Genomic DNA, 25,125 nt, shown 5'->3' with positions numbered 1-25,125 from the left:
TCTCTTTTGATCACAAAATTAATTCCAAATTAATTCTTCATCAATACTAATTAAATAATATGATTTCATATTAATATATTAGAACTTATAATATATTAATATAAATAACCTTTGCTCATTTGTCTATCCAATTATTCTGATGCCATGCAACCCAAATGGACCATGCTACTCTCGGGTCGAGTACATACCAATAATAGTTATGGGCTTAGACATCTAATCCAACAGTCTCCTACTTGGATAAGTCTACAACTATTATTCAAGTATGACTCCAAGATCCCGACTAGCAATCATAGCTCTTAAAGCCGTTGTCGAACTCTGATCTAGACAATGATGTGTCCATTAGATAAGGGATCATATATTCCTCCATTCTATATATCATATGGAATGAGACATGGATTATAATCATTCTCTCTGTCCATCTGTTGTTTCCCAATTTCAACATATCTACATACCAAATCAACAAAAAGGAGGCGTGGTTACTCACTTATACGGTTACTTGAGGATGAATTTCATATTGTTGCAATTCATAATCAACTTTTGTCTCTGAAGCTGTCAAAACAACATATTATGGTTGAGTCTAAAACCTCAACAATATAACAAGTTTCTCTATGTATATTTAGCCACATGAGGTTACCTAACCAGCCTCACCACCAATTCAACTTCTACATGGTTTGAGTCTGAACAACTAGTTTACTCCTTTTGATTTTCTCACTACAACTTTAATATACACCAATATATAAGCATACAATATTATTTCCAAGTTCCTAACAACTTACCCTAAATTAGGGTTTCATTCATCATCTCCGATCTTAGCATATAAAGAACTTGTGTTTCTAATTGGAAATTTGAAGCTAGAAAACAAGCATTCAACACTCTACCTATTATAGTTCATCAATAATTTCACTATTAAAGATTATAAGGTAATTAGGGTTTACAAACCATTCCCCAATTCAACTGTGAAATCAAGGATTATCAAGTGAATAAGAAGCTCTACCTTTGATTCAAGTTAGATGCAAGTATTCTTGCACACCCTTGATTCTACTCAGATTCCTTCAAGTTGATGTTCAAAAATCTTTTAGCTAGGGACATTCTCCCATGTTTAGAGAGCTTCTTGAGGGAGTTGAATGTGTTTTTGAAGGAAAATGCCTGACTTACCTTTAAATTAGGCTCATAAGCACTCAACGACATTAGACATGTAATGTTCCTCACAACATGGTCGTGTCCTTCCTCATATATACCCATAATAGCATTATAATTCATTAGAATAAGTTTTAAAAACTTTTAAACCATTACACGAATCATGTTTTCTCAAAACATGCTCATGCTTTTCTCCCAACCTGGCACTAGGACAATGTACTTTCAACAGAAACTTCAAACAATCATAAATTCCTCATTTGGTCCCAGTTTTAGCCGATTCTTTCGCTCACGCGTTCTATACTGTCATGGATACATTACAATACCAAGAATCAATAATTTAAATTTGTTAATTATTTCTTTCATAATCCTAAACCTTTTTTATCAACTAGCAACTAATTAATATGAAACCAACAAATCTTGTTGAAACAACACAACTTTCCATTGTATTACATTACCAACATATCCTTTGGGCCTTAGTGGGCCATCAAAAGTCAGATAATTTGGACCAAGAATATGTATGGGCTTAGGGTAAGGCCCATTAGAGGGATTGAGCCCAATTTAGAAAATTGGGCCACTAGTGGGCTTGGGAAGCCTACCTAGTGTTGGGCCTTTTTTGTATTATGGTTTTGGGCCTTAGATATGGACCAATTTCGACTAGGGGTAAAATGGTCATTCTACCCTAAGGAGGATTATTGTTTTGGACTAATTGTTATTTTGGGCAATGGTAGCTCGGGGAGTCGAGAGATCAGCAGTTCGGGGATCTGCCAGCTAGCAGCGAGAGGTTTATCCGCAAGATTCTTCAAGCAGCTTGTGAGGTGAGTTTTCTCCTGTAGGAACGGGTCTAAGGCACCAACACCGTTCCGTTTATGTATGTTAGTTATACCGGATTTAAATCCGATGTCGGGGTTAGCCTGATGTAGTTTTTATGCTTCCGGATTACAGTCCAAAGTCGGGCGGGGCCCGAGGAAGGTTTACATGTATGTTCCAAACTACGGTTTGATGTCGGGTGGTACCTGAGGAAGAGATACATGTTTAGTTATACTTGTTGTCTTTGTGATACTTGTATGTGCCTGGTAGGGAGATAAGTGTGGACGGGGGCCCGTATCTCATCACTAGCTGAGTATGGATGGGGTTCCATATCTCATTAGTAGCAGAGTAAGGGCGGGGCCCAAGATATGCGGGGCCTTGAGACTAGCAGTTATAGTGTTTTGTTGCTTGTTATAGCTTGATTATGATTATATGTTTGCATGTGTATAACGGGTGGGGCCCAGAGACATGTGGAGCCTGGTAGAAACATATATGTATACCAAGCGGGGCTCGATACTAGGCAGGGTCTAATGTCGGGCGGGGCCCGGGGTAGTGGGCTAGGCCCAATATTTGCAGTATGTGATTATGTGCATGGTATGTGGTAGTTTGGGGAGACTCACTAAGCTTCGTGCTTACGATTTTCAGTTTTGATTTCAGGTACTTCCAGTTGCAAAGATAAGAGCTCGAGATGACTGCATTGCACACACCAAGATGTTTTAGCCTAGGATGTTTACTCTGATGTTTTGAAACTCTGATAATAATGTTTGAGATATTATAACTTATGTTTTGATGAAATGGTTTGATAAATGTGGTTTTACTATTAGATTATAATGAAATTTTTGGACCATATTTTTGGGATGTTTCAAAAACCCGGAATATTAGGGAGCGGTTAACATGTCGTGTTCCAAGAGGAAACATGTAGTGTTGCCCAAATAAAACCCACGCCTTTTAATATCCAGACACGCCATGTTGGTGCCTCCAACACGCCGTGTCCAAACCTCAATTATACCCAAAAGTGCTACCACTTGACCAATTGACATGAAATAGAATTATAGGGATGAATTTAAAAGTACCTGAACATCGGGGTGTTACATTCATCTCTGTGTTTACATGCCAATATGGCTTGAGTAGTTTCATATCTTTCAACTTAAGGAAAACGTGATGTTGGGAGAGTTACAAGAGGAGGAAGTGGAAGAGTTGAATAGAGATGATATACAGTTCCGCCATTTCCTAAGGAAGGGAAGACATTTTCACCTTGGCTTGAAAGTGGAAGACCATCTCTAAGATATTGATGAAAATCAATTTCATAAGAACGAGGAAGACCAATTCTATCCTGTTAAGACATCAAAATTAAGAGGAGAGAGAATTCAAGTTAGTTGATTTTAATCCTTAATTATTAACCCAAAATTTAAATTAAGGCTAGTGATTCGACCGATTTTTTCTTATACATATAATTAATTTTAAATGCAACATACGTTGAATAACAGAAACCTAGTATTAACCCTAACAATTTTGAAATCTTGAAATTAAGGTTAAGGGTTTACATACCTTAAACTTGTTATAACAAACAAGTTACTTGAATCCTTCATTTGAAGTGCTTGGAAAGTTAGAACCAAAAGGATGATGTCTCTAATGAGTCACACCCAAGCCTTAGAACTAGAAGACTCTTGAGGAGAGATGAGAATTTCGTTCATAACCCTCTTGGAAGAGAAAACCATGAATTACAATATCCAAGGGGCCCTATTTTTAATTTAGCTAACTTAGGGACAAAACAAGATTTAAATAATTAAATAATGAATTTAATTTCAATTCAAATCCTTTCCTTATTAACATCCAGGAGACTTTTGGAAACCCTAGAAAGGCTCCCAAAAAAGTCCACCCTTGGATGGTTCTAGAATTAACTCTTTTCTTCAACTATTAAACAATTACAATCCACCTTTGATTAATTCCAATTAATCCCAAATTAATTCCAAATTAATTCTGATTAATAATTAATTTTTCTACCGCTTTGGTTTATATCCTGAATAAAGAAATTCAGACTCCCGTCCATGATATCCCGTTGGAAGGAATGTTGCAAAGAGCTCACCGGCTCCACCTTACCCTTAAGGAAGTCGTACGCCTCCGCCCTTATATTCGTATATGGCGAAAGTTCCATGATACGATAAACCTTTTGCTCACCAAACATAAGATCGAAGAGCCTATCTTGCAATAGACCCTTTCTTTCTAATACTATGAGTTCAAAATATTCTCTATCAAGTATGGCCCTATAATGGGGCACATCAATAGCTTGCTCAAAGTTATTGTGAACAAGCCCCTCATACTCCCCGGGAATATTCTGGGGAGGAAGGTTGTAGTAATCACGGCTCTGGAGACTCCGTATGTGAGCATAAATCTCAGCTTCGTTATCGGCCGCTATTTCGGCTTTAAACGTAGCCAATGATTCACTGCTCGAGGAAGACTCCAAAGCCAGAAGACTACTTTCATTTCCACTTTCGGAAGATACTTGCCAAATGCAAGCGCTTGTCATTCCTGCCAGCAGAGAAAAACACAAATATCTAGCAAAAGTACAGAATACGTAAATTAGAATGAGAATGACGAAGAAAAAGAAAAGAACTCTTCTTCCCTTTGGAAACTCAAATTATATAAACCAGTATTAAAGTGACCAAAAGTAATAATAAAGCGATGACGGTGGAAATTATGGGGCAGCTGTCCGTTCCTATAAAACGTCTGACAAAGAAAGCCGACCCGAACATCGGAAAAAGCGTAAGGAATAAAGTTAGTGGCATCTTGATTCAGTGATGTGACTTCTCCTGCTCCAGTAAATCAGTTTGGAGACTTGCTAATTCAATTCAATTGCCTTGGTTTTTCCAAAAATACATGGGAAAAATAGGGAGAAAGAAATGGGATTGTGTCAACAGGCCCCCACTCCGACGAAAAACAGCCCCTTTTCTTTTTGTTTAGCCTGTTCCTATCAGATAAATTCTTAAGAGAAGAGGAAAAACCCTCCGACATCAATTTCGAAGTGAATTTCCCCAGTTGAGGCATCTTGATTGAGAATAAAGGATTCCCCCCTAGGGTTTTATTTTCAGGGTGGTAACGCGCTACTACTTAAACTACTTATGCTAATTCTACTTACGCTAAATAAAAAAAAGAAATGTAGCTCCCTGTTAGGATCGACAATTGAGAGAAGGGCCCCATTGGAGGATGGGTCCCGAGCGGTTTTGCATTGAGTTTTCTTTTAGTGGGAGTGAGGGAACGGACTCATCGCTCTCCTGTCGTGAGTCCTTAAAGGCGGGAGAGAGAGTAGAGCATACTAGGTAGTTACCGAATGCCCCAAAGCATCTTCCTTTTAGGACCGGCGCTAGACTTCCTCTCTTTTCTATAAGATATAAAAGGCGAAATTGATGCTCTTAACTACCCCTTTTTCTTTGAAAAAATGGAACGAATCGTCGATTTCAAACTGAACTAACCCTTTTTTGCCCAGCCCACTTACCCCTTCTTCATGATCCGGCTTGTCCGTGATATGAGAATACCTTTGCTCGAAACGGATTCCGTTAGCGCCAAACTTAATATGATGCCTGCTATTGTGACTTCCAGTGCTCTTGCCCTATTTTGGCTCCCACTCCCACTAGTTCCTGGTCCCTCCAGCTTCAGGTTGTTTTCATGAGTGCGAAGAAAGAGGACTCCTTTTCAATAGAAAGGAAGAAAAAGAAAAGAAAGAAATATAAAAATATAACAGAAGCCAGAAATCACACCGCATAGATGAAATGGAACAATAAATGAAGAAAACCTGAACGGAGAAACAATAATTAAAGCCTTTTTGAAGCTCGAAAAAAGTCGGAAAACTGTAAATGAAGCTTACATCACCTAACCTAAAAAGATTTGTGCATATTTTGAAAAAGAACCTAAATCTAAGACTACCCATCAATCATCCAACACAACCAACTATTCAGAAAAGAGAAATGAATTACAGAACTCAGTGAGTGAAATAATACGGCGATCCAAAATAATGGAATAAAAGACCTAGGAACGAGCAAGGAAGATTTTTATAGGTTTGATTGTCCATCTTTTTGATATATTGGATATCTATATTTGATATATTGGATATCTATATAAGGTATTCTCCGGATAATTCAAATCGAAGCAATTGGATGTCCAATTCGGGCCTAGATGACATGACTGATCAATAGAAATACTCAAACACTCCACTTTTATCATATATTCCATACATCACACTAGATAGATATCATATTCATGGAATATGATTCACTTTCAAGATGCCTTGGTGGTGAAATGGTAGACACGCGAGACTCAAAATCTTGTGCTAAAGAGCGTGGAGGTTCGAGTCCTCTTCAAGGCATAATATTGAGAATGCTCATTGAATGAGCAATTCAATAAGAGAGCTCGGATAGCAATACCGATTCGATCCGAGCTCTCTTGGAATAAGTTCGGCAGCGGATCACGAAATCTTGGTCATCTTCTCTATCTAATGAATGGGGAGTCCGCTTTAAAATCGTCCGCCCTGCACCCACTCCCCGAGTATATGCTTCAACAGGAATCACACAAGGGTAGATTATAACTAGTAAAATGACCGCCCGTAACCCAACAGATAAAGTACATTACATAGCATTACATAGTCCGTTTTAGGGATTGGCGACTTACCCATTCAGTGACTTTGGTACTGGACGTTCCCTAAACGGGTACTGTCGGGTCGGGTGAATTCAATAATAGACGCCTGTTGGCATTCCAGCCTTCCTTCGCCTTTCATGGCCACATATCTTTCTGGCTAAGGAATGGGAAATCCTTATCCTGTTCCATGAATCCAATTTGCATTTCATCCGGGAAAAGCCATCTTTTTCTCAACAATGCCTTTGTCATTTGATCCAATAGTGTTCCGTTAGATAGGAACAGATTTGATAAATACTGATAACTCTCGGATAGAGTATTAGAACGGAAAGATCCATTAGATAATGAACGATTGGTTCTAAGCCATCTCTGGCGATTAATCAACAATTCGAAGTGCTTTTCTTGCGTCTTCTTGATAAACCAACGTTTATATAGAGATGTAGGACGATTTTTTTGGGGAGTAAGAAGCCCCTTTGACATTTCTTCATCTGCAAATAATTCTCGATGTGAAAACACAGAGACAAAGGGCTGAGCTTTGAATAGGAAAAAGAGTGGATCTGCAGGGTCCCAAATGAATTGGCTTATTCGAAAAAGGCCTTGTTCTTTGGAAGATATATCTCGTGTCTGGTACTGCACGGTTCCACTCTGCAAGAACTCCGAATCATTCTCTTGAAGCTCATCCTCTTCATCATAAACGATCCGCTTGCCCCGAAATGACCTGGACCAATAGGGAAATCCCAATTCATTGGGCCTTTCGATACAATCAAATAGAAAGCCCCAAGGGCGCCATATTCTAGGAGCCCAAACTATGTGATTGAATAAATCCTCCTCTATCTGTTGTCGCTCGTCCCCCTCTTCAAACTCTGATTCGTCTTTTTCATAGAGAAATCTCTGATCAAGGATAGAACAAGTTCCATTTTGCATCATATCTAAGGGATTCCTTGGTTCGGGTCGAAGAAGCAATGTCACTCGATCCTTATCAAACTGACTGCATGCCCGTGAGGATCCCACCAGAGCGCCTTCCACTTCTAATAGGCCACGAACTAGACCAGAATCATTCTCAACGAGTCCATAAGGAGTGATCCCATTTTTTTCATCAGGTCCGGGTAGAGACCAAAGATCTTGAGTGACCGATCCGGCAGAACAACTCAACTTCCTCGTTAGCCAGTCTGGCTCTCGACTTGCTTCAGTCTCTGGCTGCTGGGACTATTGCAATACTTCGTTCTGCTACCTTCCAATGTTGCTTACTACCAATCCGATAGCTAACCTTGCTTTTTGTCTACCTTATCAGTAACTACTATATTCGGAGACTTTACCTGAAGAAAACGGAGACATAGAACTACTCGGATTCCATGCTTTCTCAAAGAAATGCCCTTATCTCGATCTTTCTTAGAGGCTCTAATTGATTTCTCGTTAATTTATTAATCATATAAATTAACAAATCAATTACTTTAACCATTGTTCTCATATTAATTTATTAATCACATAATAAATTAACAAATCAACTATCTATTTCCAATTAATATATTAATCATATAATATATTAACAAATCATTTCCTCATAATTTCTAATTAGTTTATTAATCATATAATAATTGAATAAATCATCTTATCTCTATAATGTCATTCTAATCAAGTTCTAGTTATGAGGGCAACCCAAAAAAGACTTTGTTTTTAATTACAAAAATATATCAATTTAATTATTGGCTTAGATACATTAATCTAACAATATATTGCTTTGAGTACATATATGCATACTTCTCCATGTTGGGCTTGTGATTCAGCTTTGTCAGTTTCTCTCTTCTCATATATTCATGTTTCTTTGCATTATAATGGTTGAAATTTTATATCCAATTAATTATGACATACAACTATAAAGTTCACAAACCAGTAAGTTCGCATCCTAATGTATGCATGTCATGACCCTTTAAATGACATTGGTTATATAGCTTATAAATAGCAACATGTGTCCATTTTTGAGTTAATACGTGTCAAATAATGCAACATACTTCATGCAAATACCTTAAATGTAACAATGTATGAATACAAAAGATAATACACGTATACAACCATGAATCGTATTCATCATCTATAATAAGTAATAGCTTTATAAACTTAAATATCATCTATAATAAGTAATAACTTTATAAACTTAAATATCACTTTGATCATATATTTTTAAAATTATTCTTAAAATTTTTAAATGATTTGTAATATGATATATTTTAAGATAAAAAAATATGGAATAGAGTAAATTACACAAATGGTCCTTATGGGTTGGGCTGATTTGCGCGCTGGGTCCCTAACTTATTTTTTTAACTCGGAAGGTCCCTACTATTTGTTTTTGTTACGCGCTTGGTCCCTACTGTTTGTTTTTGTTACGCGTTTGGTCACTGTCTTACCTAAAAAGACTATTATTTAAATAAGAAAAAAATGATGAGGTATGTAAGGTAAGGTGATGGTTGGGGTTGAGTTGAGTTGTGTTTATTTAAATAAATTAAAAAATCAAGGGAAAAAATAGTTTTTTTAGGTAAGACAGAGATCAAGTGCATAACAAAAACAAAAAGTAGGGACCTTCGGAGTTAAAAAAATAAATCAGGGACTAAACACGTAATTACTCTAAACCATATGGATCATTCATGTAATTTAATGTAATTTACTCTATGGAATATGATTTAGTTTAAGTAAAATAAAGACAAAATTACAAAAATGGTCCCTGTGGTTTACTAAAGGTCACAATCTCAATCCCTATAATTTTTTTATGCAAATGGTCGTTGTGGTTTGCAAAACTTGCAAGGATAACCCTTTTTACTAACTCCGTTAAAATTCTAACGTTAGTGCATCCAATGTGGGGGTATTTTAGTCTTTTTCAAATATAGGAGGGACTGAATTCGTTACATTTAGCAAACCAAAGGGACCATTTTTTGTTATTTTTCTTAAAAAGTCAAGAAAATGGGTCGAACTCACCACCTCCACCTCTTATGCATATACTTGGTTCCAAATGAGCTGATCAATCCCATGTTTTTACTTCCTAAAACTAATTATATAATAAGAAAACCGTTAAAACATAAATAATAAAAATATACAAAAACATATTTTTTTTTTGATTTTTTTTAATCAAACAAATATATTTTTTCGTATTATAAAAAAATATATACAAATAAAGTTTTATGTTTTTTTTATGTAATTTGCTTTGTAAAATATGTTTTTTATATGTTTAAAAATACATTTTCCGGCAAAAAAAAAGTTATGTTGTTTTTAATACATATTTTTTTAACCGAAAAATAGTATTTAGAAAACCTATTGGGCCAATACAAAAACTTATTCGACGATTTTGCATTCCAATACAATGTAATAACATATTATATAAAAAAACGTATTTTTTAAATACATATAAAAGCATATTTACATAAAAAAATACATAAAAAAATAAGTTAATTGTATACTGTTTTTCGGTTTAAAAAATATGTATTAAAAAAAATAACATAACTTGTTTTTTTTGCTGGAAAATGTATTTTTAAATATATAAAAAACATAGCAAATTACATAAAAAAACATAAAACTTTATTTGTATATATTCTTTTATAATACGAAAAATATATTTGTTTTATTAAAAAAATCACGAAAAAATATGTTTTTGTATATTTTTATTATTTATGTTTTAACGGTTTTCTTACTATATAAATGAGATTTAGGAAGTAAAAACATGTGATTGATCCGTTCATTTGGTTAAAGTATATGCATAAGTGGTGGAGGTCGTGAGTTCGACCATTACCACCTTAGTTTCTTGACTTTTAAGAAAAATAACAAAAATGGTCCCTTTGGTTTGCTTAATGTAACAAATTCAGTCCCTCATATACTTGAAAAAACTAAAATACCGTCACGTTGGATGAACTAATGACTTTTTAAGAAAAATAACAAAAATGGTCCCTTTGGTTTGCTTAATGTAACAGTCTCTCATATACTTGAAAAAACTAAAATACCCTCACGTTGGATGAACTAACGGCAGAATTTTAACGGAGTTAGTAAAAAGGGTTATCCTTACAAGTTTTGCAAATCACAATGACCATTTGCATCAAAAAAAGTTTATGAGAACTGAATTTGTGATTTTTAGTAAACTACAGCGAACATTTTTGTAATTTTGTCTAAAATAAATCGTTAATGTTGCTAATGTGTGAAATCTCCATGAGCAAACACAAATAATAGTTTGTTCTTGATTTTTTTTTTTGTTTTTGATTGATGTCTTATGTTTAAAATACACGTAATTACAATCTAAAAAGTCGACACTCTAGATAAAAATACGAATTTACAAAGTATACTGAAAATTAAAATAATAAATATATTTACATCGTCTTGTATTATTTTCTAATACCTTTTTAGTAAATTGTTTGTTTAAAAAAATTTATCAACATAGTTTATAAAAACAAGAAATTTAAAAACAGAAAACCAAAAAGACGGAAACAAAAATAAAATATAGTTATGCTTATTTAACCATGTTTGCACATTTGTTCCCAAAGGAATAAGTCAACAGCTTCTTAATTAATGTCAAAATTAATCCAAAATATTCGTTGAGTTCAAAATTTAATGCTACAGCCTACAAGTCCACAACATTGCTTATAAGATTGAATTATATTTAAAAAGTTACTTTAATTAATTTTCATTTCATTTGTTACTTTAAAAAAAAATTATTTTATAAAAGAATTTAAAATACATAAAAAATAAACATACATATTCACATTTTTTTTACATTACATACATGAAAATCGTATAAAACTAACTTTACGATAAACGTAAATATCTGATTGGGAAACTTTTTAGTTAAATTTTACAAACTATAAAAATTAAATTAAAATAAAAAATAAAATTGTGGGGTTTCAAGTAGCTAAGTACTAACGAAGAAGTAACTATGATCTGTTTCACACACACTCACACAACCCCCGTTTCTCTCTCTCTTTAACTTTTGAATTTTATTTTGGTTTCTTTTTCCAACTTTTCCACCAGGGGTGCTTTACTTTGTTCCCAATCTTCTTCGTCCATCTCTATCGTGTTTAGATTCTCTATCATCAGTGCGACTGTGTGTTGGAGTTGGAGTTCTTCACTCAAGCTTTATCAATGGCGGACATAAGTCACCCGCCCATGGAACAACTTCAAGACCTGGAGTACTGTATAGACTCCAATCCGCCATGGCGTATGCGTCCTTCTCCTTCTCCTTCACCTTTTTTTTTTTTAACACAAAACGTTTGAGAAGGGTTTTAGCTTTTTATATTAAGTCGCAGGGTTTTACCTCTCGAAACAGAGCATCCGATAGAAGTTACCATGCAATCTTCTATCCCGATTTCAAAATTGGGTTGTTTTGTTTTTGGATTTTTGGGTTTCTTGGGAAAATTTTTATAATGTTGGATTATTTTATTTTTATTCTCTGGAGATGGCATTTCTGGGATGAGTATGTCTGTCAGGTATAGAAAATTATTCGTGTTTTGTGATGGAATTGGGAACAGGAAAAGCAGAACACCAATGCGGTTTTTTTTTTAAAATAATTTCTTCTATCGAAATGTGTAGAAGAAAAGTCAAGGGTTCAGAATGTTGTCTTTGATTATTTATTGACCAAGTGGGTCACCCAATTTTTCATCATTTTCCTAATAATTCCTTCTTTTTCTTGTTCGTAAAAAGGAAGAACAAATCTATCTTTTTTGGATTGGAATCATTCAGAAATCATGATGATTTGAATGTGATCTTTATGAACTATAATTAGGGTTCTATCAAATCCATTCTCTTAAATCATGATCGGTGATTGCTAGTGTGCTACTTTAGGGTTTTTTTATAGCAAACAATACATAGAAATAAATACGAAATCAAGATTCATATCTCAAATTCTCAATTAATATAACATTGTTTTGCAGCCGAAACAATTCTATTAGCATTTCAAAACTACATTCTTATGCTTGGAACAAGTGTAATGATCCCTTCACTACTAGTCCCTTTGATGGGTGGATCAGATGTAAGCATATTTTAATTTTCTTCCTCTCTCTTTCTCCTATTTTTAATTCAATTTTTACTTTTTTAAATAATTTTCTTGTAGGGTGATAAGGCGCGTGTTATACAAACATTACTATTTGTAGCTGGGATCAACACACTTCTTCAAACACTATTTGGAACCAGGTTACCTGCTGTTGTTGGAGGCTCATTTGCTTATGTTATGCCCATACTTTACATCATAAATGATTCATCTCTGCAACGAATCCCCGATCATCATGATGTATGTTGTAAAATGTCTTTTATGCCCTTGATTACATATATAATGGTGAAAGAAATCTTTGTGTAAAATTGATTCTGCAGAGATTTATACAAACAATGCGAGCTATTCAAGGAGCTTTAATCGTTGCTTCCAGCATTCAAATTGTTGCTGGTTATAGCCAGCTTTGGGGTCTCTTCTCGAGGTATATTCAATCATTTCCAACCCTTAAATTCTATTTCATTTTCCTTTCTTTTCTAATTTTAATTTTGAAAAAAAAAAAATTGCAGATTTTTCAGCCCACTTGGCATGGCCCCTGTTGTTGGTTTAGTTGGTTTAGGGCTTTTTCAGCGTGGATTTCCCATGGTATGTTGTCGTTCATTTCATTTCTAAACAAAAGGGTAAAATAGTCATTTTACTCTGATTCAGACTTAATCCAATACATGAATACATGACTTAATGTTAGTGCCATTTCAGCTAGGAAATTGTGTGGAAATCGGGTTGCCTATGCTACTTTTAGTCATTGGAGTTTCACAGGTAACTTTTTTTTTTTTTTTGGGGGGGGGGGGGGGGGGGGTAATTCATTTCAATGATGTATTATTGCGTTAAAGAATCTAATAATTCCTAAAAAATTGCAGTATTTAAAGCACACAAAACTACTGAAAGAGGTTCCGATTTTTGAGAGGTTTCCTGTATTGATATGCATATCAGTTATATGGATCTATTCAATCATACTAACAGCTAGTGGAGCATATAGAAATAGACCAAATGCAACTCAAATAAGTTGTAGAACAGATAGAGCAAATCTCATATCCACTGCTCCATGGTTAGTATTTATTACTAATAAACTATAAAACTTCATTTAATATCTTTTTACATATTTGGTTTTGGTTCTAAAATAGTAAAATCATGTGTGAGTTTTCAGGTTTAAGTTTCCATACCCGTTACAGTGGGGTCCACCTACTTTTTCAGTTGGCCATTCGTTCGCGATGATGTCTTCAGTTCTTGTGTCAATGGCTGAGGTAAGCGCGTGTCATAATTTTTAAAAAAAGTTCCAAATATGATTTCTTTTTTCTTTTTGTTTTTAATGAGATTTCGTTATGACACACACAGTCAACTGGTGCTTACAAGGCTGCATCAAGGCTGGCAATTGCAACTCCACCTCCTGCTTATGTACTTAGCAGAGGCATTGGCTGGCAGGTGATCAATTGAGTTCTTATTATATTATATAAAAAAGATGAGATTTTTAAGGTCAAAATCTTCAAGTCAAATTTGTTTTTTTTTTTTTTTTTTTTAATCAGGGAATAGGTGTGCTTCTAGATGGTCTTTATGGAACAGGAACTGGATCCACAGTGTCAGTGTAAGAACCAGTTGGTGCTATTTAAATGGAAATTGACATGTTTCATAATATTACATGTCTTTATATAAATGCATAATTAGACATGTAACAACTAATATGTGGAATTGGCTATAAGTTGATGAAATATCTGCAATTCCATAGAACAAGTTTGAACAAAATCATCTTGTTTCAGGGAAAACGTGGGTCTTCTTGGATTAACCAGAGTTGGGAGTCGAAGAGTTGTTCAGATTTCTGCTGGTTTCATGATTTTTTTCTCCATATTAGGTTAGTCTTTTCAAGATTTTGTAACATTAGTCCCCTTTTGAGAATGTTTCTATATATGAAGTGATATTTTTTTTACTAAGATCCATATTACGTGTGTTTCAGGGAAATTTGGAGCAGTTTTTGCATCCATACCATTTCCCATATATGCAGCATTGTATTGTGTTCTTTTTGGGCTTGTAGGTATGTCACTACAACTCCTTGTGATGGAGTATAAAGTACATTTCCATTTTCTTTATTGTCTTTAAAGACTTTATGTATGCATGCATATATGGTTTGGTTTTGTAGGTGCAGTTGGATTATCGTTTCTTCAGTTCACCAACATGAATTCCATGAGAAACCTGATAATCATCGGGCTTTCTCTGTTTCTTGGAATTTCAATACCTCAATATTTCAATGAGTATGTAACTCTACATCATGGGCTAGTTCGCACAAATGCTGGTTGGGTAAGTAGAACCTTATAAGTTGATAGAAAAAGATTTAATTATGGTGAGGTGAGGTGACAAATAAAAAATGAAAATGGTTTGTTTTTGCAGTTTAATGCGTTCTTGAATACGATATTCTCATCACCACCAACAGTAGGGATGATGGTGGCAGTGTTTCTTGACAACACATTGGATGTGGTGAATTCAAAGAAAGATAGAGGGATGCCATGGTGGGTGAAGTTCAGAACATTTAGAGGGGATAACAGGAATGAAGAGTTTTATACGTTGCCATTCAATCTAAACAGATTCTTTCCACCAACATAACAAACACAAACAGATTTTGATTTTGCAGTTGAAAATCATTTTAACTTTATGGACAAGAATGTTCCTTTAATTTTGGGACTGATTAGGGTTGGTTGTTTTTTTTTTGAGGGGGGCATAAGTTGAGAGAGTTAAAGCTTATTGTGTTGATCCATTAGGTGGTATTTTGTGTAGGAGCAGGGTACAAATATTGAAATGTAGAGCTTTTCATCATTGGTTCCTTTTTAGGATTCTAAACTAATAAAAGGAAATAGCATAGAGAGATTTGATCTCAGAGTTTGTGCTCCTTTTGCTTTATAGGTCTCTCTCTCTCTCACACACACATACACGTATTTATCTATACATTGATTGATATACATATACATGCATACATAATACATATACATCTTATATCCATATACCTTGTACATTCGGATAAAAACCAAAAGGTGTACGAGCAAAACAGGAGAACTTGGAAACCTTAAAAATATGTAGCTTAACCTTTATTGTATGTCAATTCGGATTGCTTGTGTATCTATGTAGCTTGCTTATAGCAAAAGCAATGTGATGTGTGGTATTTCACGTTTGGTTTAAAAGGAGTATTGAATTACTTTATAGTTAAACCTTGAAACTTAGTATCTTCTCAATGTAGTGAGACCCACTTATAGTGATATGATCATTTATCCTCATCGACATAGACACCAAGAAAGGTATTTACATCTTTAAGATCTATTTTAAAGTCTGAGGATATGTCGTTTTGTTTATCGGTAATACCACTTGGAGTCGTATCGCATATCAACGTATCATTATATATATATATATATATATATATATATATATATATATATATATATATATATTAAAGCGCATGGGATCTAACAACAGGAATGTTTAGAACTTTAGGTTTTTGACTTCTATGGGGGGTTTCATAATTTTGGTCCCTTCAATATTTATCCATGCAATCTCCACCCAAAAGTATATCCAATTGTGCAGTCTCCACGTATCGTATATCAACGTATCATTAGCATAAATACAAGTCACCATTGTATATTGTTTTATACTTTTGGTGTATGTACATACATCTATATATAAGCATTGTTATGTTGAAATTAAAACACGTAATTTTGGTATTGAACATCTCATGCCAATGCTTTGAACTTGTTTCAAACCATATAATGACTTGATAAGTCTGCACACCTTGTTCTCTTTCTTTGAGATCGTAAACTATTTGGGTTGATCTATGTTGGCCTCTTGGTTTAGGTTTCGTAAAGATTAGTTTACATTCATAAATGAATGTAGTCTTTTTTTTTTTAGAGTCGATATTGCTAAGTTCTTATAAAATCAATCCTAGAATTGAAGCATGGCTATCAGAATAATCAATACAATCTTTTTGTATGTAGTCTTCAGCAACCAATCTTACTTTAAACATATACATATATCCATCTTGGTTCAACTTTCTCTTGAAATCCATTTGGATCATATAGATTTCACTCCTTGGGCGAATACCATAACTCTTAAGTTTGATTACTAATGATTGCATGTATCTAACGATCTATTATTTTGTAGGGTTTCATAATATGGATAATTGATAAAAACTCTCAAAACAACAAATCTATCGACAACATCAACAGATCTTTCATTAATGAAAAATAAGATCTAGTTGGTTTTCACGAACTTACAATTCAAAACTCTCTACAATAACACTCACACTCAAATATACACAACAATCAAAAAAGGTTCTAGTCTACAAAACAAGTTTAACAAAGAATCAAACTCTAAACTTGAACAAACTATAAAACGATAAAGATGAAGACGACTCAAGAACAGAGAGACTCGACTTGTGTGTAATGGTAAAAATGAATTGAATTGATCAAAATAAGACGGCTGAGCTTACATATATATCTCGGGTAATATCCACGAACCAAACCTGAATAAACCCGATCCATACCCTTCCTGAAAGATTCGCGTGCTTCTTCTCTTATACAGATATCATGTTATACCCCCTGCACTTACTGAAACAAACACAATATACCCAAATAACACAAATCCATTCTTATTCTTTTAGTAAACCACTTCTCAAAGTTTTACAGTTTCAACCCAGTTTTAGGAAAGCATTCAATGTTAATCTTGAACTATAAATAACACAATATTTTAACAATAATACTTATGAAAATTCAACAAAAGAAAAGAACAATCTTGAAACTGAAAAGCCATAGCACGTAACACCAATTTTTTTTAGAATATGTAAGAGTAAACTGGAGGTGTAGTTATCTTTCAAAGGGGAATGGTTATATGATGACAACCCTTGAATATGTTTGTGGTTAAAAGGGTAAAACCAGAAAATTTGTTAAGTATTGGGGCTATTACAATTACGCTACACGTAATTTACGATGTGCGACGCATACAAATTGACATAAAACGATAGTGTATGTTGCTATATTGGAGCTAGTAAAAGTTGGCATGGGAAGTAGATTTACGCGCACATAATTAATGTTATGGTAATTTACTATGCTAGAGTTGCGTGTGACACGACACATTTGTAAGTATGATGCTAGGATTGGAAAAGGGATGTGACGCATAAGAGATACCCTACGCGACGCGTACGGGAGATGTATGTGACATGTAGAATTTGACAGCACACAAATAGAGTAATTATGAGGAAATCGGTCATTTATCCCCATTTTCCATTCTAACCACTTTGAAACCTTCCTGGAGCAGGGGAGATCGAATTATAGTGGAGTGGAGCTCAAAATTGAAGCTAAACTAAAGGGAATCAAACATCTAACCTCATCACATGGATTAGATGTATTGTTTCTCTTCCTATACGTTTGAATGAAATTTCATGATGGAGTTGAAAAGTGGTGAAACCTTACTTGTTTGATCTTTAAATGGAAGGAAATTGTATTGATGTTGTTGTAGTGAACTTGGTAATACCATTTTCAAGATAATTGTGTTAAAATTATGATTAGATAAATGAATTGGAGATTTGGATCATAAACCCTAAGTTGGGTGAATTATGATATGAATGAAATTGAGTTTATAACTAAATGACTTAAATCATATAGATGACTTAAATCTGGAATATAATTAGTTTTGATGAAATAAATTAAGTCGTGTATGAATGACTTATACTTTGAGTTATTATGCTAAAGTTGGTGAAATAATGAACAATGTGACATTAAGCCCATGTATTAATGAATTAATGCATGTCCACAACTAATTTATGGAGGAATAGTTGTTATATAATTGGGGATTATGAACTTGATGAAAGTGTTGAATCAAGTTCAGCATAAGCGAGTTGTACCTTGATTTGTAATACTCAAGAATTATGTGTTATTTTGAAAATTAATGGAGTTTCTAAAACAAGAGCAGTTATGGAACTTCTAGAGTTGAAATTCTATTCATATAAAACTTTTCAAGGTGCGTAACTGTGATTCCCTCCTAGATATTTGATATCTAGATATGTACTTATTCTTGTATTATGTGAATGATACAATATATTGATTGTTGTTGATTTATGTGTTACGAGTGAGTATATGTATATAGTTGAGATATTACAACATACTAATGTTGTATGGGGTAATGAACTGATATAATTGAGATTTACAACATATTATTGTTGTATGGGGTAATAAGGTGATACAACTGAGATTTACAACAAATAATTGTTGTGCGGTGTAATAAGATAGTGTAGTCGGGATTTATAACATGTTATTGCTATATAAGTAACAAATTTTTATAGTTGAGAATGATAGCATATTATGGTTAACTTATACAACTAGAGTTATATTTAATGATTGGTTGATTAATATGGGGAGCATTTATAACAAAGAGTTATTCATGTATGTTAATATATGGAGATAAGAGTTTGAGTAATTATATATATATATATAATATCACCGTTGAGGATTTACAAGTCAATGATAGCCTTAGTGGTCGTAATACGATATTTTTATGTTTTTAAACAATAGTGGTAACTTGAGTGGTTGTAATACCACTTGGGAATATTGTTAAACAATAATTGTATCTTGAATGACTATAATACCATGGGAAATGTTTTTAGGGTATAGTAGTAGCCTGAGTGGTTATAATACCACGAGGAACTGTTATTGAGGTACAATGGCAGCAGCTTGAGTAGTTGTAAGTCCATTATTGAGGGTTGTTAGTCGAAATGACAACTTTAGTAGTTGTAATATTTAATATGAGTATATATTGTGGGGCTGTCAAAAACCTTCGTGAGACCCCAATCCCGCGAGACCCTGTTTCCATATGGGCAGTGGCGAATCTAAAATTCAAATTTATGGGTGTCGAATTCAATCAGAGGATAACATAGTCGAAGATGTTTGGTTAATTATCGGGTTGGATTGTCAATAACATCATCTAAATAAATTATAATTTAAATACCAAATAACAAACATAAGTTAAAAAATACCATCTTAGATAAATATAATTCTAATAGCAAAACCAAACATAATTTTAAAAAATATCATCTAAAATAAATAAATTTTAAAAATGATCATCCATTTGCCAATGATTGTTTGTTTGTTTTTTTTTTTAAAGTTGTGCCGTTACTTAATTATTGTATCCATATGTGAATTATTAAGTTACGATGATTGAAATTAGATATATTGAGTTATCTTATGGAGAAAAGAGTTTTTAACCATAATTGGGTAGTTGAAAAAAATATTTACCATTAAATTTTAATGTCCTTTCAAAAATATTTATCAAAATAGTATTTTTCTCATTTTCTTTACTTTTAATATATATATATATATATATATATATATATATATATATATATATATATATATATATATATATATATATATATATATATATTTCTAAATGACAACTTTTATTTTAGCTTTCTAACATTTTTTACTGTTTTTTTTAATAACAATTTTTTTTTTCTGTTTTTTTTTTCTTTTTTTTAAGTATTTGTTTTTCTTATACAACCTTTTTACCATCAAATTTTCGTCATCAAAAATTAAAAATACAATATATTTTAAGTTGCAAAAACTCCAACATTCACGTACAATATTTTTAAGGTAAAAAACAAACAAAACTTCAACATTGTTTGTTAAAAACACACCACAAAATAAACTCCATCATTGTTTATTACAAAAAGAAAAAAACATCACAATTAGCTTGAATTTGAACTAGTAACAAATCTTTACCAGTAAAAAAAAAAGAGGAAATAACCACAACAAATACCATAAAAATATTTTTTTTAAGAACCTTGACATTGACGGGCATTGTTTTAGATTATGCTCCGGTTGCCTACAAATTCCACAAAGATTGACATTTCTTCTTTCTTTAATATCCATACCGAAAACGATGTCCGTCTATGCTAAGGTAGTTCAAAAAAATATTTTATGGTCTTTCTTGTGGTTATTTCTTTTTTTTTTTTTTAATTTTTTTTACAGGTAAGAATTTGTTACCGGTTCAAATTCAAGCTAATTGTGATGTTTTTTTCTTTTTGTAATAAACAATGTTGGAGTTTATTTTTTGGTGTTTTTTTTGTAATAAACTATGTTGAGGTTTTGTTTGTTTTTTTACGTTAAAAATATTGTATGTGAATGTTGGAGTTTTTGCACCTTAAAATATATTGTATTTTTAATTTTTGATGGCGAAAATTTGATGATAAAAAGGTTGTATAAGAAAAACATATATTAAAAAAAACAGAAAAAAAAATTAAAAAAACTATTATTTAAAATAACAGTAAAAAAAAGTAATAAAAAAAAACTAAAATAAAAGTTGTCATTTAAAAAATATATATAAAAAAACAATAAAAAGGTGGAATAAAAGAGAAAAAAAGATATTTAAAATAAAATAAAAAAAAACTGAAAAGAAAACTAAAAAGCAAAGAAAATTAGAAAAACACCATTTTGGTAAATATTTTTGAAAGGACACTAAAATGGTAAATATTTTTTTCAACTACCCCATTATGGTCAAAAACTTGAAAATGAGACTAGAGTTATTTTGCGAAAATCAAGCTCATCATTAATTGAGTGTGAAACCATATCATCATAGAAAAATTAGTAAACGGTAAGAGGTGTTCATTTTTATTTGTTTAGTTATAGAAGCTTCTTCTATATTTAAATTTATTTTATATTACCCTTCTGTTATGAAAACAAACGGTGTCTATGGACACCCTTTCAATGTAGATTCGCCCTTGCATATGGAGTATTTTTAGAATGTTTTCTGATTCGGTGGCGGAAGCGGGTATGGGTTTTACCCGCATTTAGTTCCATCCCGATTACCATGCATGGCCACCGAAATAATTACCATATATTTAACTATTTTATTTAAAAAAATAAATATTAAACATAGAGTAACCATTGTGTAATGTATGTTTTGTATTTGAATAACTAGTATAGTATGTAAGGTTAAATGAAATAAACGAGTGGAAAAATAAGGCTATCTTTTATGAGGGACGGATATCCATATCCATGGCCAAACAGGCACAAAATATCCAATAACAAGTTAATTCATTACCTTATCCTTGCATTAGTGTGTTATCAAAATAGGAAGTTCACGAACCAATCAAAACCACAAAATATCCACTGTATTCCACTGTGTTGCAACATGGAATAACACATAAGTTAGCACACACACAAATATAGATCACACAACACACAAACAAAAGACACATAAAGAAATAACAATGTAATTAGGAATATATATACCCATACATAGCACTCTACTTTCATTTTTCTATATTTGTCAAAATAGAAAATAAAAGTACGATGTTATATTTGACAAAAAAATAAATAAACATACATCGCTATTGGCAAAATGCAATTTGAGTCTATCTTTTTCATTCATGTGGTATTGCAAAATTGAAACTTTTTAGGCAGATTTGGTCATTCGAGTTAAATGTCATTTAAATAAAAATAAAAATAAAAGATAAAATTGCACTTTTGGGGTTACTACAAGGACAAGCTTTGCATATAAGTTTCAATTTTGAACTGACCACACAAATTAAAAAATATATAGTTCAAATGCACTTTTTGGGATACTACACGAACCAAATCTACATAAAAGTTTCAATATTTAATTAAACATACAGATGAAACTGACCATACAAATTTTAAAAAAATAAAAAATAAAAAATAAAAAATAAAAAATAAAAAATAAAAAGAAGAAGAAGAAGAAGAAGAAGCTCAAACTGCTCTTTTTGTGATACACAAGGACCAAATCCATATTAAAGTTTCAATTTTGCACCGAACCAAAAAAAAATGCATTTTATGAGATACCATTAGTATCAATTTTGCAATTTAGTCAAAAAACAATTTGAATATTTTATGCCAATATAGTGAAAAAAAACCGGTTATTTAGAGAGGAAAAATTACAACTTATTTATAAATGAAACAAACAATTTTTATAATAACATACCTAAAAGAGCAACATATAAATTCCTATTTAACAAATGAACTCAATTCACCTTACAATACAATTGCAATTTGAGTTTCAAAGCATGAAAAACAATACAATTCCTTTTTGTAGCATCTCGTGTGTTTTCTCAACTTCTGTGACATTAACATTAGGGGTTACGTAGTTTTGGAAGAAATGGGAGAAAAAGGCATGCGGAATCCATCAATATTGCCTTTTTTTGCAGGACGGGAACTAGGGGTAGTTTTGGAATTAATATCTGGTTTGGGAGTTGCATGTTTTGGTGCACCTAATGATAATCTACTATTGCTTGTAGCATTTGAATTGCCAAATGACAATCTTGACCCTTTCTTAGTAGCAGTTTTGTTAGCTTCATTGGACTTGGTTTGGATCTAAAAACTGATTCTTCTTCTGCTATCCATCCTAAAATACCAAAAAAAGACATCGTGCTTCGCACGTGACTGAATTATTATTATTATTATTATTTTTTGTGCATCTGATGTGGAAGAATAGTTAGTCGGATAATAAATTGACATTTCATTACTTGATGTGGATACAAATACCAAAAAAAATACACATAGCGAAAGATAAGATTTTTTTTTAATTACTATCTGATGTACAAGATTAGCAAGTGGGATAATATATTCAAATTTCATTACTTAACCTGAAGTATCTAGATACAAAAAGATATAAATAGCAAAAGATTGAGGATTCAAATCTCATAGATACACTATTTGCAAAAGATTTTCTTCTTTTGTCTTACCGCTCTTACTCTTACGGATTGCTTTTTAACATAAAAAGTCCTTTTCGACAAAATGAACTTTTGACTTATGACTTTTTTCAAAAAGAGTTTTTAAAACATCTCATTTTTCTTCTTGTCAAAAAATCAATCTAAAAGCACTTTTGAAATTGCCAAACACTTTTTTAAACTTTTAGTTTTTTGAAAAAGTCAAAAGTCCAAAAAATCAATTTGAAAAGTAATCCCAAACACCTACTTAGTCGTTAACAGGGTTTTGATCATCTTTTTGTAAGCAAAGATAGATTTTGCCACATCCTCCATGTTGGAAATAAAATCGATAAGGTTGGCGTCAGCCTTTTTTGCATCATGCAACGGTTTTTAGAGAAAATATAATTCATATTGTATGGATTAGTGGGAAGACTTTCCATCTTTTGTTTGATTTTTGTTTGACTTTCTGAAGCACTGATATCAAGTCTTTTTTCTTCAGTTGTAGTTAGTGAATGAGAGTGTCAAGCATCATTTGCATCTCGACCGATTCCATTTCATGATATATGTGGGTGACAAAGGTAACGATGGTGAGTTATTTCTTAAGTAATAAAGAATCACATATACATCATTATCATTCTCTCCCACACTCTTATCATAAAATGAAATCAGAAAAGATGCTTGACACTTTCATTCATCAACTACAGCTGACGAAGAAAGCCATGACAACAATACAACATAAAATCAAGCAAGATTATGACGTGAGTCAACAAATCATGGAAAGCCAGCCCACTACTCCACACTATATGAACTATATTTTCTCCAAAAACCTTCTCCATGATTCAAAAAAGTCCAACACCAACCGTGTCGATTCAACATGTCGTAGGATGTGGCAAAATTCATCGCTACATACAAAAAGATAATCAAAACTCTTAACTCTTACAGAAAACTAAGGCAAACAAAGAATTTTTTTTGCTAGTACTTGTATCCATGGAATATGAATCCTCAAATTTTTTGCTATGTGTATCTTTTGGTATCTAACCCAAATTAAATAATCAAGTGTGAATATAATATTATCTAATTTGTTAATCTTCTAAATCAGTTAGTAATCAAAACAAATTTTATCCTTTTTCTATATGTATCTTTGAGTATTCATATCTAGATTAAGTACTGAAATGTCAATAGATTATCCAACTTCCTAATCTTCCACATTAAATGCACGAAACAAAAGAAAATAACTTCAGTCTCGTACGAGTCATGGGCATATCCCCTAGTTATAAAGGATAAAAAACTAATTTAACATAAACATCAACTTCATACCTCTACATTAAAAAAAAGAAATAAATGATTTTTTAAAACAAAAATAAAAAAAGAAAATTACAATTATAGTCATACTTCCTAATTACTTTTCACTTAATAGTCAAAAACTAATCCTTAATGTAACGACCCAATTTTTATCAAGAATTTTTTTCATTTTTAATTACTCAAACAATTCCCATAATCCGTAGATTTCCAAACCATTTGTTTCCCAATTCACAATTATTACAATTTCATTGTACATTTGAAAACATCAGAGACTCTCAACACACAAAAAGAGAGGTAGAGTGCACGTCACGTCATCACGCCTTGTATTTTCCCTTAGGCTCTGAAGTACCTGAAACAATTAACAACTTGTAAGCGAAATGTTTAGTGAATTTCCCAGAGCATACCACATACACAAACCACATATCATATATCCTGTTAGCTATAAAAGCTACACACATATCATGTAAGCCATGCATGCATGAAAACTGTTAGATTGCCATGGGCTACCCCACATGGTCTTTACCTAGGACTGCCATGGGGTCCCCCACATGGC

General features: G+C 32.7%; 2 protein-coding genes across 2 annotated transcripts; one reads left to right on the top strand and one right to left on the bottom strand.

Moving 5' to 3' along the window:
- Nucleotides 1-6,648: 6,648 nt before the first annotated feature.
- On the bottom strand, nucleotides 6,649-7,497 carry LOC128126019 (protein Ycf2-like). Its single transcript, XM_052763698.1, has one exon. It carries the CDS (start codon nucleotides 7,495-7,497, stop codon nucleotides 6,709-6,711), a length of 789 nt encoding a protein of 262 aa, XP_052619658.1. The 3' UTR covers nucleotides 6,649-6,708.
- Nucleotides 7,498-11,479: 3,982 nt separating this feature from the next.
- LOC111898549 (nucleobase-ascorbate transporter 1) lies at nucleotides 11,480-15,443 on the top strand. The gene is made up of 14 exons (XM_052771668.1): nucleotides 11,480-11,758; nucleotides 12,471-12,568; nucleotides 12,650-12,826; nucleotides 12,907-13,007; nucleotides 13,093-13,168; nucleotides 13,280-13,339; nucleotides 13,441-13,628; nucleotides 13,728-13,824; nucleotides 13,916-14,002; nucleotides 14,104-14,162; nucleotides 14,335-14,426; nucleotides 14,529-14,606; nucleotides 14,712-14,869; nucleotides 14,960-15,443. Exons 1-14 carry the CDS (start codon nucleotides 11,683-11,685, stop codon nucleotides 15,170-15,172), a joined length of 1,560 nt encoding a protein of 519 aa, XP_052627628.1. The 5' UTR covers nucleotides 11,480-11,682; the 3' UTR covers nucleotides 15,173-15,443.
- The last annotated feature ends 9,682 nt before the right edge of the window (nucleotides 15,444-25,125 follow it).

The sequence above is a fragment of the Lactuca sativa genome, chromosome 5 (assembly GCF_002870075.4).
Source record: "Lactuca sativa cultivar Salinas chromosome 5, Lsat_Salinas_v11, whole genome shotgun sequence".
Lineage (NCBI taxonomy): Eukaryota > Viridiplantae > Streptophyta > Magnoliopsida > Asterales > Asteraceae > Lactuca > Lactuca sativa.
This window is presented reverse-complemented; position numbering and strand designations above follow the sequence as displayed.